The 16,868-nt window shown below is 40.9% G+C and overlaps 1 protein-coding gene across 2 annotated transcripts in view; it reads left to right on the top strand.

Annotated features, from left to right (window-relative positions):
- The window catches only part of CFAP92 (cilia and flagella associated protein 92 (putative)), a 91,097-nt gene that overhangs the window by 44,701 nt on the left and 29,528 nt on the right, over positions 1-16,868 (top strand). For both annotated transcript variants that reach the window (XM_043518612.1, XM_038409457.2), the window contains exons 7-10: positions 2,103-2,284; positions 4,722-4,877; positions 10,785-10,969; positions 13,805-14,709. In XM_043518612.1, coding sequence (XP_043374547.1) covers positions 2,103-2,284; positions 4,722-4,877; positions 10,785-10,969; positions 13,805-14,709 — 1,428 coding nt within the window. The remainder of the gene's footprint in view (positions 1-2,102; positions 2,285-4,721; positions 4,878-10,784; positions 10,970-13,804; positions 14,710-16,868) is intronic.

Below are 16,868 nucleotides of genomic sequence, written 5' to 3'. Positions count from 1 at the left end.
TTTCTGACTTTGCCGTTGACTAGTGAATATGACTTTAGGCAGATGTCCTTACTTCAGTCTGACCATCTGTATAATGGGTATAGACCATCTATATATAACGGGTATAGTATCATTTATTACCTCTCAAGGGTGTTAGTTAAGCTTCATGGTGTTTGTAAAGCATCCAAGGATGGAAGGTGCCCTGTAAAGGCAAACTATTACTATTCTTATAACTCTTCTCAGCCTGCCAAGGCCTAAATATGGGGTGCAGTGTATGACAGAGATCCAAAATCAGGACCATAGTCTTCCATTGAGGAGACTTAATGCTTTGGGATTCATCTGTTTGGTGTAAATGATTCTTTCAGTAACCTCCACTTAATTATTCTTTTTTCTGATGTAAAAGTGAGGGATCACTAAGTGTGTGTGTAAGGTGGGTAGCTTTGGGAGTAAAATGAGTGACAGATGAGAGGTATTGCTAATAAGTTTGGGCTGTTGGTTAGTTAATGCAAGGCTGTCTAGAGGTCCCTGCTGCACCTTTCCTTTGGGAAAAGATTTAGACCTGATTATGAACCTAAAAGACTAGAAATCTGGAGAGAATAGCTTTTGGTTTGCATCTTTAATTTTTTTGAGGTGTGTATATATCAAATGTGAGCTGTGCTTTAGTATAGCAACAATATGATTACTACTACTACTTTGCACATATATAGAGTCGTTCATTTTGGATCTTCAAGGGCAAAGTAACATGAGCAAGGTATTGAATCAGATACTAGGAGGAAGTTTGCTGATGTCTGTCCAGGTACTTATATGGTCCTCATCACCGTAGTAACCTGTCTGCTTTGATCGGCTTTTCATTCATTTTCTGTCTGTTGAACTCTTTAAAGCTTGGGGTTTTATTTGAAATGCCTGCTGGGCCATCTGGTCTTTCCACACTGAGTGTGACTCTACAGAGTGGTAGAGTGTTTAAGAGTACCAGCTGCTAAGGGTGGAGAAGTATATCTGTGCGCTCACACCTTTTCTTAGCATTTTCTCAAATTTGGGGACAGTACACAAACTCATTTTATGACTTTCATTGCACTTTTTGATAAACATTTAGATTAATGGCTTCAGCCTGAATCCCTTACGAAAAATGTCTTGTTGACTCCATTGGACCTACTAGTGGATTGGATCCTTCCTATGTGGACCATTAAGACCTTTATGAAATATAAACTAAGTATGGTCCCTTTTCTTCAGCAGTGGCCAAAATTCAGCTCTTGTAATAGAAATTTCAGGCAATCCGCTCATTAATATAGAAGTGCAGATCTCTGCATGTAGTGCTCCATATTAACTAAAGTGAAGGGAGACTTATCTTGCTCAGATGTAGCATTGCATGTTGGGACCTGTAGTCACTGCAATCACACTGTATTAAAAGCTTGGGACCTCTGTGCTCTGCTCCATTTAGTGAAAATGAATGCAATTCTCTGGTTCAATGCAGTCTCCACACACACAGGTTGCCTCCAATTGTTTGGGGGTAAGGGTGGGCATGCTTGCTCCCAACCACTGTATTTGATCTTCATGCTCTGTCTCTTGGAACTTGTCTCAAGCATGTCAACATGAAGTACTGCAGGCCCAGACCAATCCTTTAAAGTGTCATGGTAACCAGTGCCTAGGAATCTGGGCACATCTTCTGACTGGTTGCAAGTGACTTAATGTGGAGGTACAGTATGAAAATGGCTGATAAGCCCTGTCCCACTTGTCACTAATTTGAAGCTGGTATGGGATCATTACAAAGCCAACATTAAGGCCATTCCACAAAGTGATTATCTTCTGATATACTGGGTCCAATTTTCAAACTTGGGTGCCTAAATAAGATGTTCAAGCCAGCATTTGGACAATTAAATTAGCACTTGAGATGGGCATGTTAGCATCATGCACTATGATAAGTCCACGTACGTGCCAATGCAGACTCCGATGCATGGTTTGAGCATTCTATCATTTTGGAGACCTCCTTTGAAAATTGGTCTCACTCTCACTATCAAGGAAGATGAGTCATTTTAAAAAACATTGAAGTGTAATTTATACAAATATTTCTCCAAATATAACAGTATCTTTCTTTTCTTTTCTTTATTTCTTGTACACATTTCAAGTAGTTTTAGTGTTTCGGGAAACATCCCTTCTAACAGAGACAAAATCCTGAATGAGGGCAATAATTTGAAGCAGAATACAATTGTTGGCTTTTCAGATTATGTAATTCCAAAAAAGCCAGTGAAAACGAAGTTCAGCTTGGAAAATCCAGCAGACCACACAAACAAAAAAGATCCAAAAGGTGGTAAGTTTTTTTGAATGATATCTAAGATAGATTTTAAAAGATAAATGGAACATGAAATTCTGTCTGTGTAATAGGTTTGTGCAGATGTATTTGTCGTGTAGGCACAAGACTAGGAATTCTGGGTTCAGTGTTCTGGTCCCAATTCTCCCAGAAATTTCCTGTGTGACCTTTAGCAAGTCACTTAACTTCTCTGTGCCTCAGTTTCCACATCTTGCAGCTGTAAAATGAGGATGCTGATGATACTTTCCATGTGAGTGTTGTGAGGATTAATTAATTAATTGACGCCCTTCTCAAACTTCAACTGTTATGGTGATGTACGTTATAGCAGTGGCTAGAAATACAAGTAGTAATGTTGGCGCTAGAGTAACCATATTCATTCTGAAATTAGGCAATCGGCTTTTGCCATTCCATGTCTGCCACACTTTCTTTGGCCACCAGAGGCCACAGGGTGTAGTCCTCTATCCTTCCAGTACTGATTCATGCTGTTGAACAGGGCACCATGGCCTGCTGTGATATTTTTTCTTCTCATTCTTGGCTGATGTCATTGGTCACATGTCTGTGTATGGCCAAAGAGTGGGCAGTAACAGATGCCATAAGGGACACTTCAGGATCTGTCAGTGCATTCAAGGTATGTAACATGCTGAGCCTGTTGACAGCTGATGTGGCATCATGGCATATAGCAGTACTCGTCTCCCATAATACACATAGTCCAAGGGATATTAACGACTTAAATAAGCACTGACTGTGAACGATCCCACACAGTTGTAACATGGTTCTGCCAAACAGAGTTCTGCATCATTGATATACCAAGCAGTGTTAGCCATAACCATTTTTGATAGCTGTTTTCTAATGCTGTCAAGCATAGCACAGTTTGGGGCTTCCACAGTTATGGATGGGGACTTATAGGAATGTTATAAACAAAGAAACATAAGGCCGAGCAGAGCATGGAGTCACTAGGCAGCCATTTCATAGCCTGCTCCTATGCATGCAAATGGTCGCAGGCAGTTCAGTCTGCAGCATGGGAATGGACCTCTTTGAAGGACTAAACCTGGTGCCACGTCTGCTTTGTTTTATTTTGCAGATCTGTTTAAGTCCCTTTTCCCATGACTCTGAAGACCCATGACTTATGTGATCAGTTCCACATATTACATCTTACCTTTTCATTAGCTAATTCCTTCACAATTAAGGCAGTTGGAGCCTTTTTTTCTACAAGCTTTTGATAAACATTTACATGCTTTTCAGGGAGGAATTCTTCTTAGTCATGATTTAAGCCTGTCTTTGCTTTTGTTCAGAGCTGACTGGATTTTTTCTCCAGTGTAATTTTTGGTAAGTATTGTTAACTCCATTTCTTGATGTCTGCCCCTTTTAATAATAATAGGAATAATACTTTGCGTTCCTATACCACCTTCTATCCTGAGGATCTCATTTAATTAATTTAGTCTCACAACACCGCTTTGAGATAAGCAAATACCATTGTTCCTATCATATTAATTAGGAAACCGGTGTACAGAGAGATCAAGTGATTGTCCTACAATTATACAGGTCATACTTGGCCAAGCATGAAATACAATTCAGTTCAGTTCTTCTGGCTCCAGTCCTGTGCTGGAAGAACCTGGATCACAAGATCATCCTGCACCCTCCCTTTATTACAGGTAGTACCACCATTATTCAGCACATATTAAGCATTATACAGCACATTATATGATCAAAGCCCAGCTCCCATTGATTTCAGTCACAGTTGTGAGTGCTCAGCACTTCTGCGAACCAGACTCCAGGATCTCAAGTCATGCACTCAGAAAAGAGAAGCACACAATACTGACCATATGTGAAAAGTTTGGTTTAGGTGGCTTTCCTTATATCATATAGGAACTCAGTAGCGGGGAGAGAAGCCCTCCAAGGCACCATTCATCTGCCTCAACCACAAAACCATCCTTTCTCTTCCTGAAGTCCTCTTCCTCATTCACTACGCACCTTCCACCTTCTGCAACAAATAAGACAAGGTTCCTACAGACAGCCTCCATCGCAATGCAACCCTGACTAATTCCCAGAGCAGGTCCATTCTGTGCACTGAATGAAGCAGTGTACTATGGGAAAAATAGTATGTGATAATGTAATTAAGGACTGTATCATTAAACATGCATACTAGAGGGCCGAATTAAGATTAGACAGGCATCTTTACTAATTTTCTAACTTTCAAGTGCTTGACTGCAAATCTTAACATTCTTTTAACATGTATATTTTTTTTTGTATATAGTGTGAAGTAGGTTGTAGAAATGATTTCTCAATTGTATTAAATCATTTGCCTAATTAATTTAGAGTACATTGTTGAAATCTTACACTCTGGCCAATAATGGGCTATGCTACCCATTCCAGTAAATTTTTGTAACTTTTTGCCCTGTTTAACCTTAAAGGAGTTCTCTCTCACCTCTATTAACAGGTAAAAGGAAAAGTTCTACTCCTAAAAGAAGTCCTGCTCTTCAAGAACGAAAGCAGAGCACCTGTAAAGTGTCCGATGCCCAGACACTGGTTGCGGCACTGACAAAGAAGTGTGGCATAGCATCTTTGCAACTGGATCTCATGCCTCTCCTCTCAGGTACTGTTCAGTACTCGGGGGAGGGAAAAGGCACTATGTGAAAATGCAGGTTTCCAAAGCACCCAAATGCATGCTAGAAGTGACTTCGGGAGTTACCGTAGCAGATGACCATGGGGAGCATTGGGGTTCTGGAATGGAAGAGCGCTCTGGCTGCGGAGAAGAAAAATGATTACAAAGTTTAGTTAGGGTTTGGACTTGAACCAGGGAAGCCTGACATCTGCCTATAGCTCTGTATGCTCTGAGTGGCACTGGAAATTAGAGTGTTACAAGACTCCTGCAGGCTTCTAGAAAGGCAGACATTCACTTTATTGGATCCTGTTTGGTTCAGGACCTGCTGGGGTGGAGTGTTGTTGTTCATAGGTGGAGAGGTTAGTTTCTCTGCATGTTTTAGCAAGGGTTAGGGTTAAGGTTTGTGGTTCACATGCATTGTTCTTTTTCTAGGTTTTCATGTATACTGTGTTCACTGTCTTTGTTCAGTTTTGTTCGTATTGTTGTAAGTAAATATTCCTTTTTTGTAATATTGAGGGAATGTGTTGAGCTAAGGGAATGCCTGACTGGGCGGAAAGAGATGTGGATGGGAATTGAGGAATTACACTCTATCCAAAAGGAGGAACACAGTGAATGTTGATAACATAAAAATGTAGGCCCTGTGCCCACAAAGATGTTGTACACTTGCTTAATTTTATGCACTGTGAACAGACCTATTGACCTCAGTGGGACTACTCAATGCATAAAAGCTAAGCATGTGTGTAAGGCTTTGCAGGATTTACATAGAAACTCTACACATCTATACTGGGGACCTGTTTGGTACCTTTGGGTAGCATCTGTATGTCTTTTCTCTTTCTCTTGATATGGTACATGTTTGTGTCTGTGTACAGTCAGGCAGATTTCGGTGATTCTATTAACACCCAAAATTATAAAAAATAAGTATTCAGCTTCTCTCTAGTTATTTTTTTACAGTAGCCAAAAAAGCCATGGAGAGGGATAAAGGTTGTAAAATGTATACTTGCTCTGTGCTGTGGAAATATTAAGCCATATAAATAAAGATGCTAAACACCATCTCACTATAAACTTCTTATAAGTTTTTACTTTTGTAAAAGAAACAGTTTTTCATTTTCTCTAATTTCATATTTTAAGGTTGGGAAAGAGTTTAAACTGGAAAAAAGGGAAGTATGTCAGGAGTTTATATGTAATGGCATTTTCATTCAAAGGGATCACATTTTTGAGCCTGTGCTGCTTGTCTTTCTAAAGATTATGACCAAGTGAGGAACATCGTAGGAATTCTAAAAAGAAAAGGAGTACTTGTGGCACCTTAGAGACTAACAAATTTATTTGAGCATAAGCTTTCATGAGCTATGCTTATGCTTATGCTCAAATAAATTTGTTAGTCTCTAAGGTGCCACAAGTACTCCTTTTTCTTTTTGCGAATACACACTAACATGGCTGCTACTCTGAAACCTGTAGGAATTCTAGATTTTTACAACCCACAACAACACGTTGTTACTAAGGTCTTGTCTACGCTACAGGGGAGATCAATCTAGGTTACGCAACTTCAGCTACGTGCATAACATAGCTGAAGTCGACATACTTGGATCTACTTACTGTGGGGTCCACAGTATGCTAGGTCGACGGGAGACGCTCTCCTGTCGACTCCCCTTGCGCTTCTCATTCATGTGTAGTACAGGAATTGATGGGAGAGTGGTCTGTGGTTGATTTAGCGGGTCTTCACTAGACCCGCTAAATCAACTGCTGAGGCATCGATCCCCCCGGTAAGTCTAGACAAGAAATTTGTGTATGGGAGGGAGCCACTCTCATGTCATACTTTCAAAGAATGAAGTTTTCCCTCTGCTGGTAACCACCCAACATTATTTGCAGAGCTGTTCACTTTCCTTCTAACTTCACAGCTGTTGCTGCTCCTGGAGCAAAAACCTGAAAATAAATAGCCATGGTAACTTCAATTCCATTAGAAGTACAGGACAACACAGATTGGCAAACAGCCTCTGGGGTTGTGCACTTGGTTTATTTGCATAAAAAGTAGCTCTTTCATACAATTTTCTATTGTTTTGACTTGAAGCTGAAACCTCAAGGACTTTGATAGATTCACGGAGCAATTATCTTGCTTCCATAGTATCTTCTGTAAATACCTCTGGTACTTGGTAACTTCTTACAGCAATGTCTTCCTTCTAATATGGCTATACATTTAAAGATTCACACTAATTTCTTCCCTCCCAATTTATTTTAATGCCATTAGTGCCTGAGCTCTGGTCACACTGATTATTTGACATTCTCTGACACACTGACTGCAAGTGAAAGCTCTCTTTGTTCATTTGAACAAAAAAGACGGCGTGTTTAACACTCAGGTGTTGGGGTACCCCAGCCTCTTGGAGAAGATATACGGGATTGTAGGCTTTATTTCAATTTGCCGTTCCCCTTCCCTGCTACCTCTCTCTGCACTGTTGTGCCCAGGCATCTGGTGACCCAGTCACCGGTACAGCCAAGAACGTGATTTCTGCTCCCTACCCTTTGCATATTGCCTGCTCTTCTGGCTTCCAAGCCCCTCAACTTGGCTCCTCTCTGAGCTTCCAAGCCTCTGGTCAAACATGAGGTCAGAGGGAGGAAAGGCAGTAGCCTTTTTTGTGTGGATGGGGACGGTGGGTAAGGAGGAGTGGTGCTGGTTTTGGAGAGGATAAAGGGAGACATTTTGATGAGGAAAGGCACTGAGAGGAGAGAAAAGGGTGAATGAGAGAGAGAGGGAGAGGTGAAAAGAGAGGGAGGAGGGGCACACATGCAGCATTAGTTTGGAGAAAAAGAGTGAGTAGTGTGATAAAGCCCTGTCCTTGCCTCCATGGGTCCCGTGTTTCCTGGCGGATTTCGCTAGCCTCAGAGGCTCACTGTGACCCTAAACGTAACCCTTCTTTCTCTAGAGACAATGGTCACAGTCTACTGAGCCATTTTCATCATAAGCCAGCGAGGGAGGTGAGGAGAAGTTATCCTTCCTTGCACAGTCTCTGTTGTCTCCCAGGCTCAGTGATTAATCAGGGGGCAAAGGTGGGGGGGGGAGCCCAGGCCCACCCTCTACTCCGGGCTCCAGACCAGGGACCCTAATAGTATCAGCTATGGTAGCTGACCTTTTAGAAACATGACATGTAAAATTCCCTGGGCTACTTCCCCCACAGCAGCCCTCGCTTCCTCAAGCTCCACTTCACCCTTACCTCAGGGCCTCCTTCCTTATGCCTGATATGGTTGTACTACTCAGCCTCTCCAACCACGCAACTTCTTCCCACAGCTCCTGACATGCACCCACACCTGACTGACTGGGAGGCTTTTAATTGGTTTCAGCCAGCCCCTGATTGGCTTCAGGTGTCCCAATCAACCTAGCCTTCTCCCTACCTTCTGGAAAGTTCTTAATTGGTCCTAGGTGTCTTAATTGACCTGGAGCAGCTGCCATTTCACTTATCCTGGTACCAGGGATTTGTTTAGCCTGGAGCTAATATATCTATCTCCCACTACTCTTCCATAGCCATCTGGCCTTGCCTCGTCACAGTAGCAAAGAACAAGAAATGAGAGAAAAGGCAAGAGAATAGAAAATTCAGAAGAACAGGAAATATGAGGTTATAGAGACACAAGGGAGAGAGAAGCAAGAGATCAGACAGGCAGTGTGGGGAGATTTAAAAATAGAGAGGAGCCTGGTCCATGATAAATAGGATAGAAATTGTGATGCTGGGAGAAAACAGTGAAGGGGTAAATATGGAGGGGTAAATACTCTGTGTGGGTTTTTCTCTCTCTTTCTTGACTTGCCCGTCTCTGCCTCATGTCCCAGTTCTTATTCTGAAAGGCAAGGTGGTATCTCACTGGAAGGGGGAAAGGAATGTACAGCTTTCAGTGCCCTCAACCCTGTGCCCACCAGATGTCCTGGTTTTCCAATTTTAAATCTGGGATGGTTCAGTGGTTAGGGCACTAGCTTTAGATTTGAGAGATCTTGGAGCACCACAGACTTCCTGTGTGAGCTTGGGCAAGACACTTAGCCTCTCTGTGCCGTAGTTCCCCATCTGTAAAATGGGAATAATAGCACTGCCTTACCTCATAGCATGTGCGAGGATGGAGTATGTTAATGCTCAGCTATTATGGTAATGGGGTCATGTAAGTACCTAAGATAGGTAGGTAGATTCTCTTAGCAGCTACTTTCCACAGGACCCAAACCAGAGCCAAACTGCTTTGTAATTGCCCCAGTTTTTGCACCACATGACTCTGCTGTAAATAACTACTTTGTAATAGATGTGACTGTGATTGCTATCCTGCTGCCTATCTATGATTCTGCAGCCTTCAAATCCATGGGTCTCCTCAGCATTTTAGAACAACAGAAATGGCTGAAGATCCTGTCACGGTGATAAATCTGTATTTTTGTTTGCATTGCAAAGGATTTGATCTCCCAACCAATCATGTCTAGGCTACTGGTAATGACAAATTCAGTCTCTTTGGACTGAATTTGGGTGAAGTAATTAATACAAGATATTAAAAAAGATAATTGCAGTTATTGGTGGGGGGTTGAGGGAATGATTGTGTGAAAATGGTCAGTATTTTGAATGCCTATGATAGTGTTTTATGACGGGATTGCACATTTTAAATGGGCCTACAAAAATTTTAAGCTATTTGTTTTAGCAAAAATACCCATATACAAGTATCAAATGGATGATTTTCCAGTGCCAATGAATACGTTTGCAAATTTTTGGGTGCATTTTCAGAAAGCCTGTTGAAAATTTTGCCTGAAAAGTTGGGGGAAAAGCCCTAGTAAAGATGCTAATGAGCAATTTTAGCTGATTATTCTAAATCCTTGTCTGCTGGCCAGTCTTGTGTAAAATTCCTTATTTATTAACTCAGCTTTGCCGTACGTATTTGCAACTTGTCATACGCTTCAGACAAACCAACCCTACACTTGTGGGCTCATGTGCTTGCAACTTAGCTGTTCCTGTATGGAAGGTCGGCCCTTGGTGTTAGATAGCAAACTTGCTGAATCCTAACTGAAATATCTCCTACTTCTGGTGCCAAAGGAAGTTGATTCTGAAATAGTGAAAGTAGTTCAATATACACGTCACAGATTTCTTTTAAGTATAACATGGTGAATCATAAAGAAAGCACATAAAATAGCTGAACTTTCTTTTTAAAGATATTTATCTGTTTGTAACCAAATGTCTAAACTTTTGGTGAAAAAACTCCTTTTAACAAGTATACTAATAGCTTCATATTATATTTACAGTGCATAGCTTATTTGTAAGTCTCTACAAAAGCAGTTTGTACAGTACTAGCATAATGAAGCCCTGACCTCATTGGGTCCTTTAGTTTCTATTATAATACAGTAGAACCTCAGAGTTACAAACACCTTGGGAGTGAGAGGTTGTTCGTAACTCTGAACAAAACGTTATGGTGGTTCTTTCAAAAGTTTACAACTGAACATTGACTTGATACAGCTTTGAAACTTTACTATGCAGAAGAAAAATCCTGCTTGTAACCATCTTAATTTAAATGAAACGAGGACAGAAACAGTTTCCTTACCTTGTCAACATTTTTTTTAAACTTTCCCTTTCTCTTTTTAGTAGTCTACATTTAACACTGAACTGTACTGTGTTTGCCTTCTTTTTTGGTCTTTGCTGCTGCCTGATTGTGTATTTCCGGTTCCAAATGAGGTATGTGGTTGACGGGTCAGTTCCTAACGCTGGTGTTCGTAATGCTGAGGTTCTACTGTACAAATAATGATAATATTTAGAGCAATTGAAAATACCACTGTCTTTCATTTTCAATGCTGCTCCAGTGCCAGCATATGTTACTAACTGAAGTGGTGATACTAAGCAGTCTTTCTTTGATGCAGCTGCTTTCAAAACATTTAATATTTAATTTAATATTTTTTCACAGGGGAAAAGTTAGTGATCAGTCGACTGCAAGAGAAATCCCCTAAGATTTTAGATGCTTATGTGACTTTCACTACAGAAGAACCTCTGATGTCTGAGAGACAGATAAGTGAATTAAATCCTCTGATTATTAGGATTCATTCTGCTACATGCCTCCCGATGACTCCTGTCCCAATTGAAGTGCTGCAGGTAATGGAGAACGCTGCTCTTTCTGTAGGATTCCACTTGTCAGTTTAACCTGAGGTGACTTCCTTTAAAATATGGAATACACTTTTGAACAGGAATGTTCCCTATTTGCCAGGTTTTGCCTCACAATATTTGCAGAACATGCATAAGACATAGACTTTCTGGAAGAAATATGTGGCCAAATTGTCTCCTTCCATTACATTATGTTCTGGCAAAAAAATTAATAATCCTGTTGCATGGGCCAAAACTTATGGACTGTAGCTTTATACTTAGTAATCATGCTTTCATTCCTAAGCAATTTTTTCCCTTCTGATTCTTTGGACAAACAAGGGAACTGTTTGAGTCACAATACCAAGTAGTTTGAAATACTGTAGTTTGCTTATAAATTAGTTCTCACGGATTTTTTTTTATTGAAGATGATTGCTTTTCCTGTATTGAAAATTTATTTAACTAGAGAAATTGTGCATGTTTCACCTCTTAGCAGAACTAAATAAAATTCCAAACTTTGTACATAATGAGTCCAGTTCACCACTGGTGAGGATATAGCCCAAGAGTTCTGGTCCTTTAACTCTCTGAAGACAAGTAAAGCTTTGTATAGATTTTATAAAAAGTTATGGGACAAAACACTTTTCTTTTCAAATGTTTGGATTTTTTAGGCTTTATGAATGATTACTTTTCAAAAGAGAAAGCCCTTTAGCTGAATAGAATATATTAGTTGATATGGAATTAAAGATAGGAGTAAAATTTTACTGCTCAGTTAACCTTGTATACAAACAGCCACACTTTTTTAAAAGTGGTCTCTAATATTGGGTTCTTCCTTTGTTGGGTGCATATCTTGAAAAACCTGGAGTCTGATGTTTCAGAAATGCTGAGCACCCAGAACTCCCATTGACTTCTCTTGGAATTATGGGAGCTCAGCACTTCTGGAAAACAGTTACAAAGTCAGTAGTCACTTTTGAAAATGTTGATCAAAGAGTTTAATAGCCTTACATCCTAAGTGTAGGACTGGGAGGGATCTTGAGAAGTCCTCAAGTCCAGCTCCCTGCACTGAGGCAGAACCAAGCAAACCTAGACCATCTCTGGTATGCGTTTGTCCAACCTGATCTTAAAAACCTCATTATGGGGATATCGCAGCCTTCCTTGGAAGCCTATTCCAGTGTGTAACTACCCTTACAGAACTTTGTAATGACGCATCAAATTCCACAGTGGAATTTCATAATGCAGTCCATGCATGAGTTCAGACCAGTTGGCTCTACATTTTTGGAAAGTAACAGGAAAAAACACTAGCAGCAACTGTGCAACCCAGTAAATACGGGAAGTGAACAAACTAGGTGTTGCCTGAAGGTTTCTAATGGGGGTCCAGGTAGCAGAGCAGTCAGTGCCCTTCCTCCTCCTCCTCCCCTACCAAATGTGGTGGTGTATATGGTGACAGGCCCAAGTTCTAGGTGTGGTGGTATCAGTCCAGTCTTCAGCAAAGTGTCCATTCTGCACAAACCACCATGATGCTAATTGACACCTGTGTGGAGGAGCCTCGGCAGAGATGCCAAGGAATAAAGTAAAGGAGTACTTGTGGCACCTTAGAGACTAACAAATTTATTAGAGCATAAGCTTTCGTGAGCTACAGCTCACTTCATCGGATGCATTTGGTGGAAAACTTTTTGGTTTTCCACCAAATGCATCCGATGAAGTGAGCTGTAGCTCACGAAAGCTTATGCTCTAATAAATTTGTTAGTCTCTAAGGTGCCACAAGTCCTCCTTTTCTTTTTGCGAATACAGACTAACATGGCTGCTACTATGAAACAAGGAATAAAGTGTCATTGAGAATAAATTACCCTGATTCTTCAAGCCAACAACAAGATACATTGAGAGAGTGGTGAGGGGAAGCCTACAGAGTCCTTGCTTGTGCTGTCTTTGTGGATGAATGTTATTTTGTCTAACTTTTAATGTAGCTATAGGCACCCATCCACTGCTTTGGGTGCCTATTCCATAGGTAAAACCCACAAAGCAGTACTAAAGGACCACACATAAATATAAACCACTCCAGTCCCCAGCCTGCGCCTTCTTTAGTGGCCTGAGAATAAAGATGGGCTTTTCAGTGTACCTGAAGGTTAATAAGGTTCCAGTGGACCAAGAGGGGAGTAAGTTCTAAAGTCGAGGAACCTCACACAAAATGCTGCTAACTGCCTTAGAGGACTTTAGCAAAGTTTGTGCTTGGACTATAAAATGCACACTCTAGTGTATTCTGCATCAGTAACTCATTTTACTGGCTGAGGGAGAGTCACTACTGTTGAGGATAGAAGGTACTTCAGACTTTGCCCCGTGTCAGGTTTCAACAGGAGCACTATACTGATAATAGTACCTAGCTCTGAAATGATGCTTTAGAGCTCAAAGCACATGATCCCATTTTTACAGGTGGGGAAACATGTCTGAATGGAGCCAGGGAATCATCACACATTACTCCTGTCCCTTCCATGCCATTTTTGCCCACTTGCTGCTGCACTGACCCCTCCTGGTTCTCTCTGGAAGTGCAGATGCAGCTACTTCCCGGTGGTGGACCATGGTCCATGGTATCAGTTTGCCTCCCAAGGGACCTTGCACTTCAGAAGCAAACTGTTCCCTCAGCATTTCTGCTACTTAAGAATTTGGCTTTTGGTAACTATGGTGTTGTGTAAAAGTCCCCCTCCAGTAGCTCCCTATAAGATGACTGAAGGAGTGGTATGCTGACTTTGCTAAAGGAGCTTTTTCAGCATTACTCATTAGAAAAGTGTATGATGGAAGGCGAGGGGAAGGAAAGTTAGCCCTACAGGTATTTCACTTTCTTCCTTGGTTTTTCCGTAGGCAACCTGTGTTCCCACATACTGCAGATACCAATTTCACAACCTCCCTCCTCATCAAACGGAAGGGCAAATCCATGGAACTCACATCTACTTTAAGGATGTCAATGTGATTCTAACAGGGACAATCAATCCTGGGGAATTGCATGAGTATTTTAGAGGGCCACCTTTGGAGATTGAGGTTCATGACCGGGACAGAAAAATGGCAGAGGATATTAAAAAACCCTCTTTGTTTGGTGATGAGCAAGATGATGGAAAGCTGAGTAATGTTGGTTTTGTCTCTTGCAAAAACACAGTCTATAATCCATTTACAGAAAAGAACAATTTATGGCATCCCTATGGGGTAGCTAAAGTCAGTCTAACTGACCTACTGCTAGGTGAAAAGTACTTGAATATCAGTGTGCCCATTCACAGCTGTTCAGTTCCAGATCCTGGCTACCAGAAGGACAGTAAGACTGAAAAAATTATGGGAGTATTGGAATCAGTGGCTGGTCCTCAGACTTCTCCATTGCCTATGGGACATTATCTAGAATCCGACTCAGTCCTGAAAGTAAGAGTTGAAATAGCTGTGCCGCTAGGTCTGCAGGCAGAAACGGCTGACGCTGAAGTTGCAGATTGCCCATATGGTTGCATTATCTATATTTTTGACTACAATAATGCTCCTTGCTTACATGATTTGTTGAAAGAGATTACAGAAATTAATGCTGAAGCACTCCAACTGGATTCTTATCCCCTACAAGTGATTCAGATGGCTCTTGCTACTTTCAAACTGAAAACCACGATCAAGGAAATTTCTGAGCTGGATATCATTACTGGTTTTCATATCCTGGATGGAACAATTCACCTTTTAGTTTTGGAAGGATTAAAGGACAAAGCAATCAAGAGACTGTGGGAACAGCAATTTGATAAGTAAGATAGTTTAATATTTTCAGTAATTATTTCCCTCTAGATTTAAAACGGTTTAAACAAAATTGTGCTGACTTCTTTTTTCTTTTGTAAAGACAGTTGTTTGATTTCATCCCTGGTGTTGTCTCTGGAATTATACAAGATATGAATTTGACCCAATGCCTGGGTCAAAAACTGAAAACTGACCCTTACATTTTTATCAGCTATCTGATAATCCCTCAGTGCATAGAGGAGGGCTATGATTAGAAGAATACTATAAATTTACAACACGGCACTTTAAGCTACTATGTATTTTGGATAAACCACATTACTTTCCTCAGTAAAATTCTAAATAATAGAAGTTTCCTTAAACTTTCCATTTTCCTGCCTGTCTTCTGCATTCAGGTTAGACATGGCCTGAGCTCAAAGTTCTGACGCAGACCCAATCTTCCCTAAAGTTTGAGGGTGTTTGGATCTGCAGTTTATTTGAGCCCATCTCTAATTCAGATGATGAGCTACATTTCCTGTGTATCAGAACATGTCGTCACACTCTTACAGTGGCAGGTATCTGTTTCATTGATAACATTTTTGTAGAAACACATTTAATGAATTGTTAATTAGAATTTCTTTCTCTTCTTGGCTAATTCTACAATAACAAACCAATGTATCTACATAATGGAAGACACAAGATTTAGTAATGAAATGGTTTAATGTCAAGCTTTCTTAAGATTAGTATAAGTGAAGGAGTATAAGGAATTTTTTAAAAAAAATATTTAAAGAACCCTTGAGAGCGGCTATGCCTTCTTGGCAATTGTTTGAACAGTATGATAGATGTGTAACACAGGCAGGTGAAATGTCATGAACTCCAAATAGAGATGAAAAAGGCAATTGTTTTAGTTACTACTTCTCACAATGAGCTGTTAAATTCTGCACCTGTAGTGAGACTAGGGGTAAAATTTGTAAAAGGGCCTAAGGATCTAATCACCTTTGAAAATGGGACTTAGACTCCTAAGTCACTTAGGCCCTTTTGAAAATTTTATCCAAAATCTGTTTGTGAAAATATATGGTACACCTGGAAATTTATAGATAATTTCAATGATCTTGCAGCTCTTACCTCAACATTTTCTTTTAAATGTGCTACAGTTTTCTACAAAAAGAAAAGGAGTACTTGTGGCACCTTAGAGACTAACAAATTTGTTTGAGCATAAGCTTTCGTGAGCTACAGCTCACTTCATCGGATGCATTCGGTGGAAAATACAGTGGGGAGATTTATATACACACACACAGAGAACATGAAACAATGGGCTTTATCATACACACTGTAAGGAGAGTGATCACTTAAAATGAGCCATCACCAGCAGGAGGGGAGGGAAGGAGGAAAACCTTTCATGGTGACAAGCAAGGTGGGCCATTTCCAGCAGTTAACAAGAATGTCTGAGGAACAGTGGGAACAATATTGTTAATCTATCCAACTGTACTCTTAACCCAGCAGAAGAATCTGTCCTATCTCGGGGCCTCTCCTTTTGCCCCTCCACCCCCATGAACATGATACAGTTCTGTGGTGACCTAGAATCCTATTTTCGACGTCTCTGACTCAAGGAATATTTCCAACACACCTCTGACCAACATATTAACCCACAGAGACCTTCCTACCAATACTACAAAAAGAAGGACTCTGGGTGGACTCCTCCTGAAGGTCGAAACAGCAGACTGGACTTCTACATAGACTGCTTCCGCCGATGTGCACGGGCTGAAATTGTGGAAAAGCAGCATCACTTGCCCCATAACCTCAGCTGTGCAGAACACAATGCCATCCACAGCCTCAGAAACAACTCTGACATCATAATCAAAAAGGCTGACAAAGGAGGTGCTGTCGTCATCATGAATAGGTCGGATTATGAACAAGAGGCTACTAGGCAGCTCTCCAGCACCACTTTCTACAAGCCATTACCCTCTGATCCCACTGAGGGTTACCAAAAGAAACTACAGCATTTGCTCAAGAAACTCCCTGAAAAAGCATAAGAACAAATCCGCACAGACATGCCCCTGGAACCCCGACCTGGGGTATTCTATCTTCTATCTGCTATCTATCTGATCTACCAAGATCCATAAACCTGGAAATCCTGGACGCCCCATCATCTCGGGCATTGGCACCCTGACAGCAGGATTGTCTGGCTATGTAG

The sequence above is a fragment of the Dermochelys coriacea genome, chromosome 7 (genome assembly GCF_009764565.3).
Source record: "Dermochelys coriacea isolate rDerCor1 chromosome 7, rDerCor1.pri.v4, whole genome shotgun sequence".
NCBI lineage: Eukaryota > Metazoa > Chordata > Testudines > Dermochelyidae > Dermochelys > Dermochelys coriacea.
This window is presented reverse-complemented; position numbering and strand designations above follow the sequence as displayed.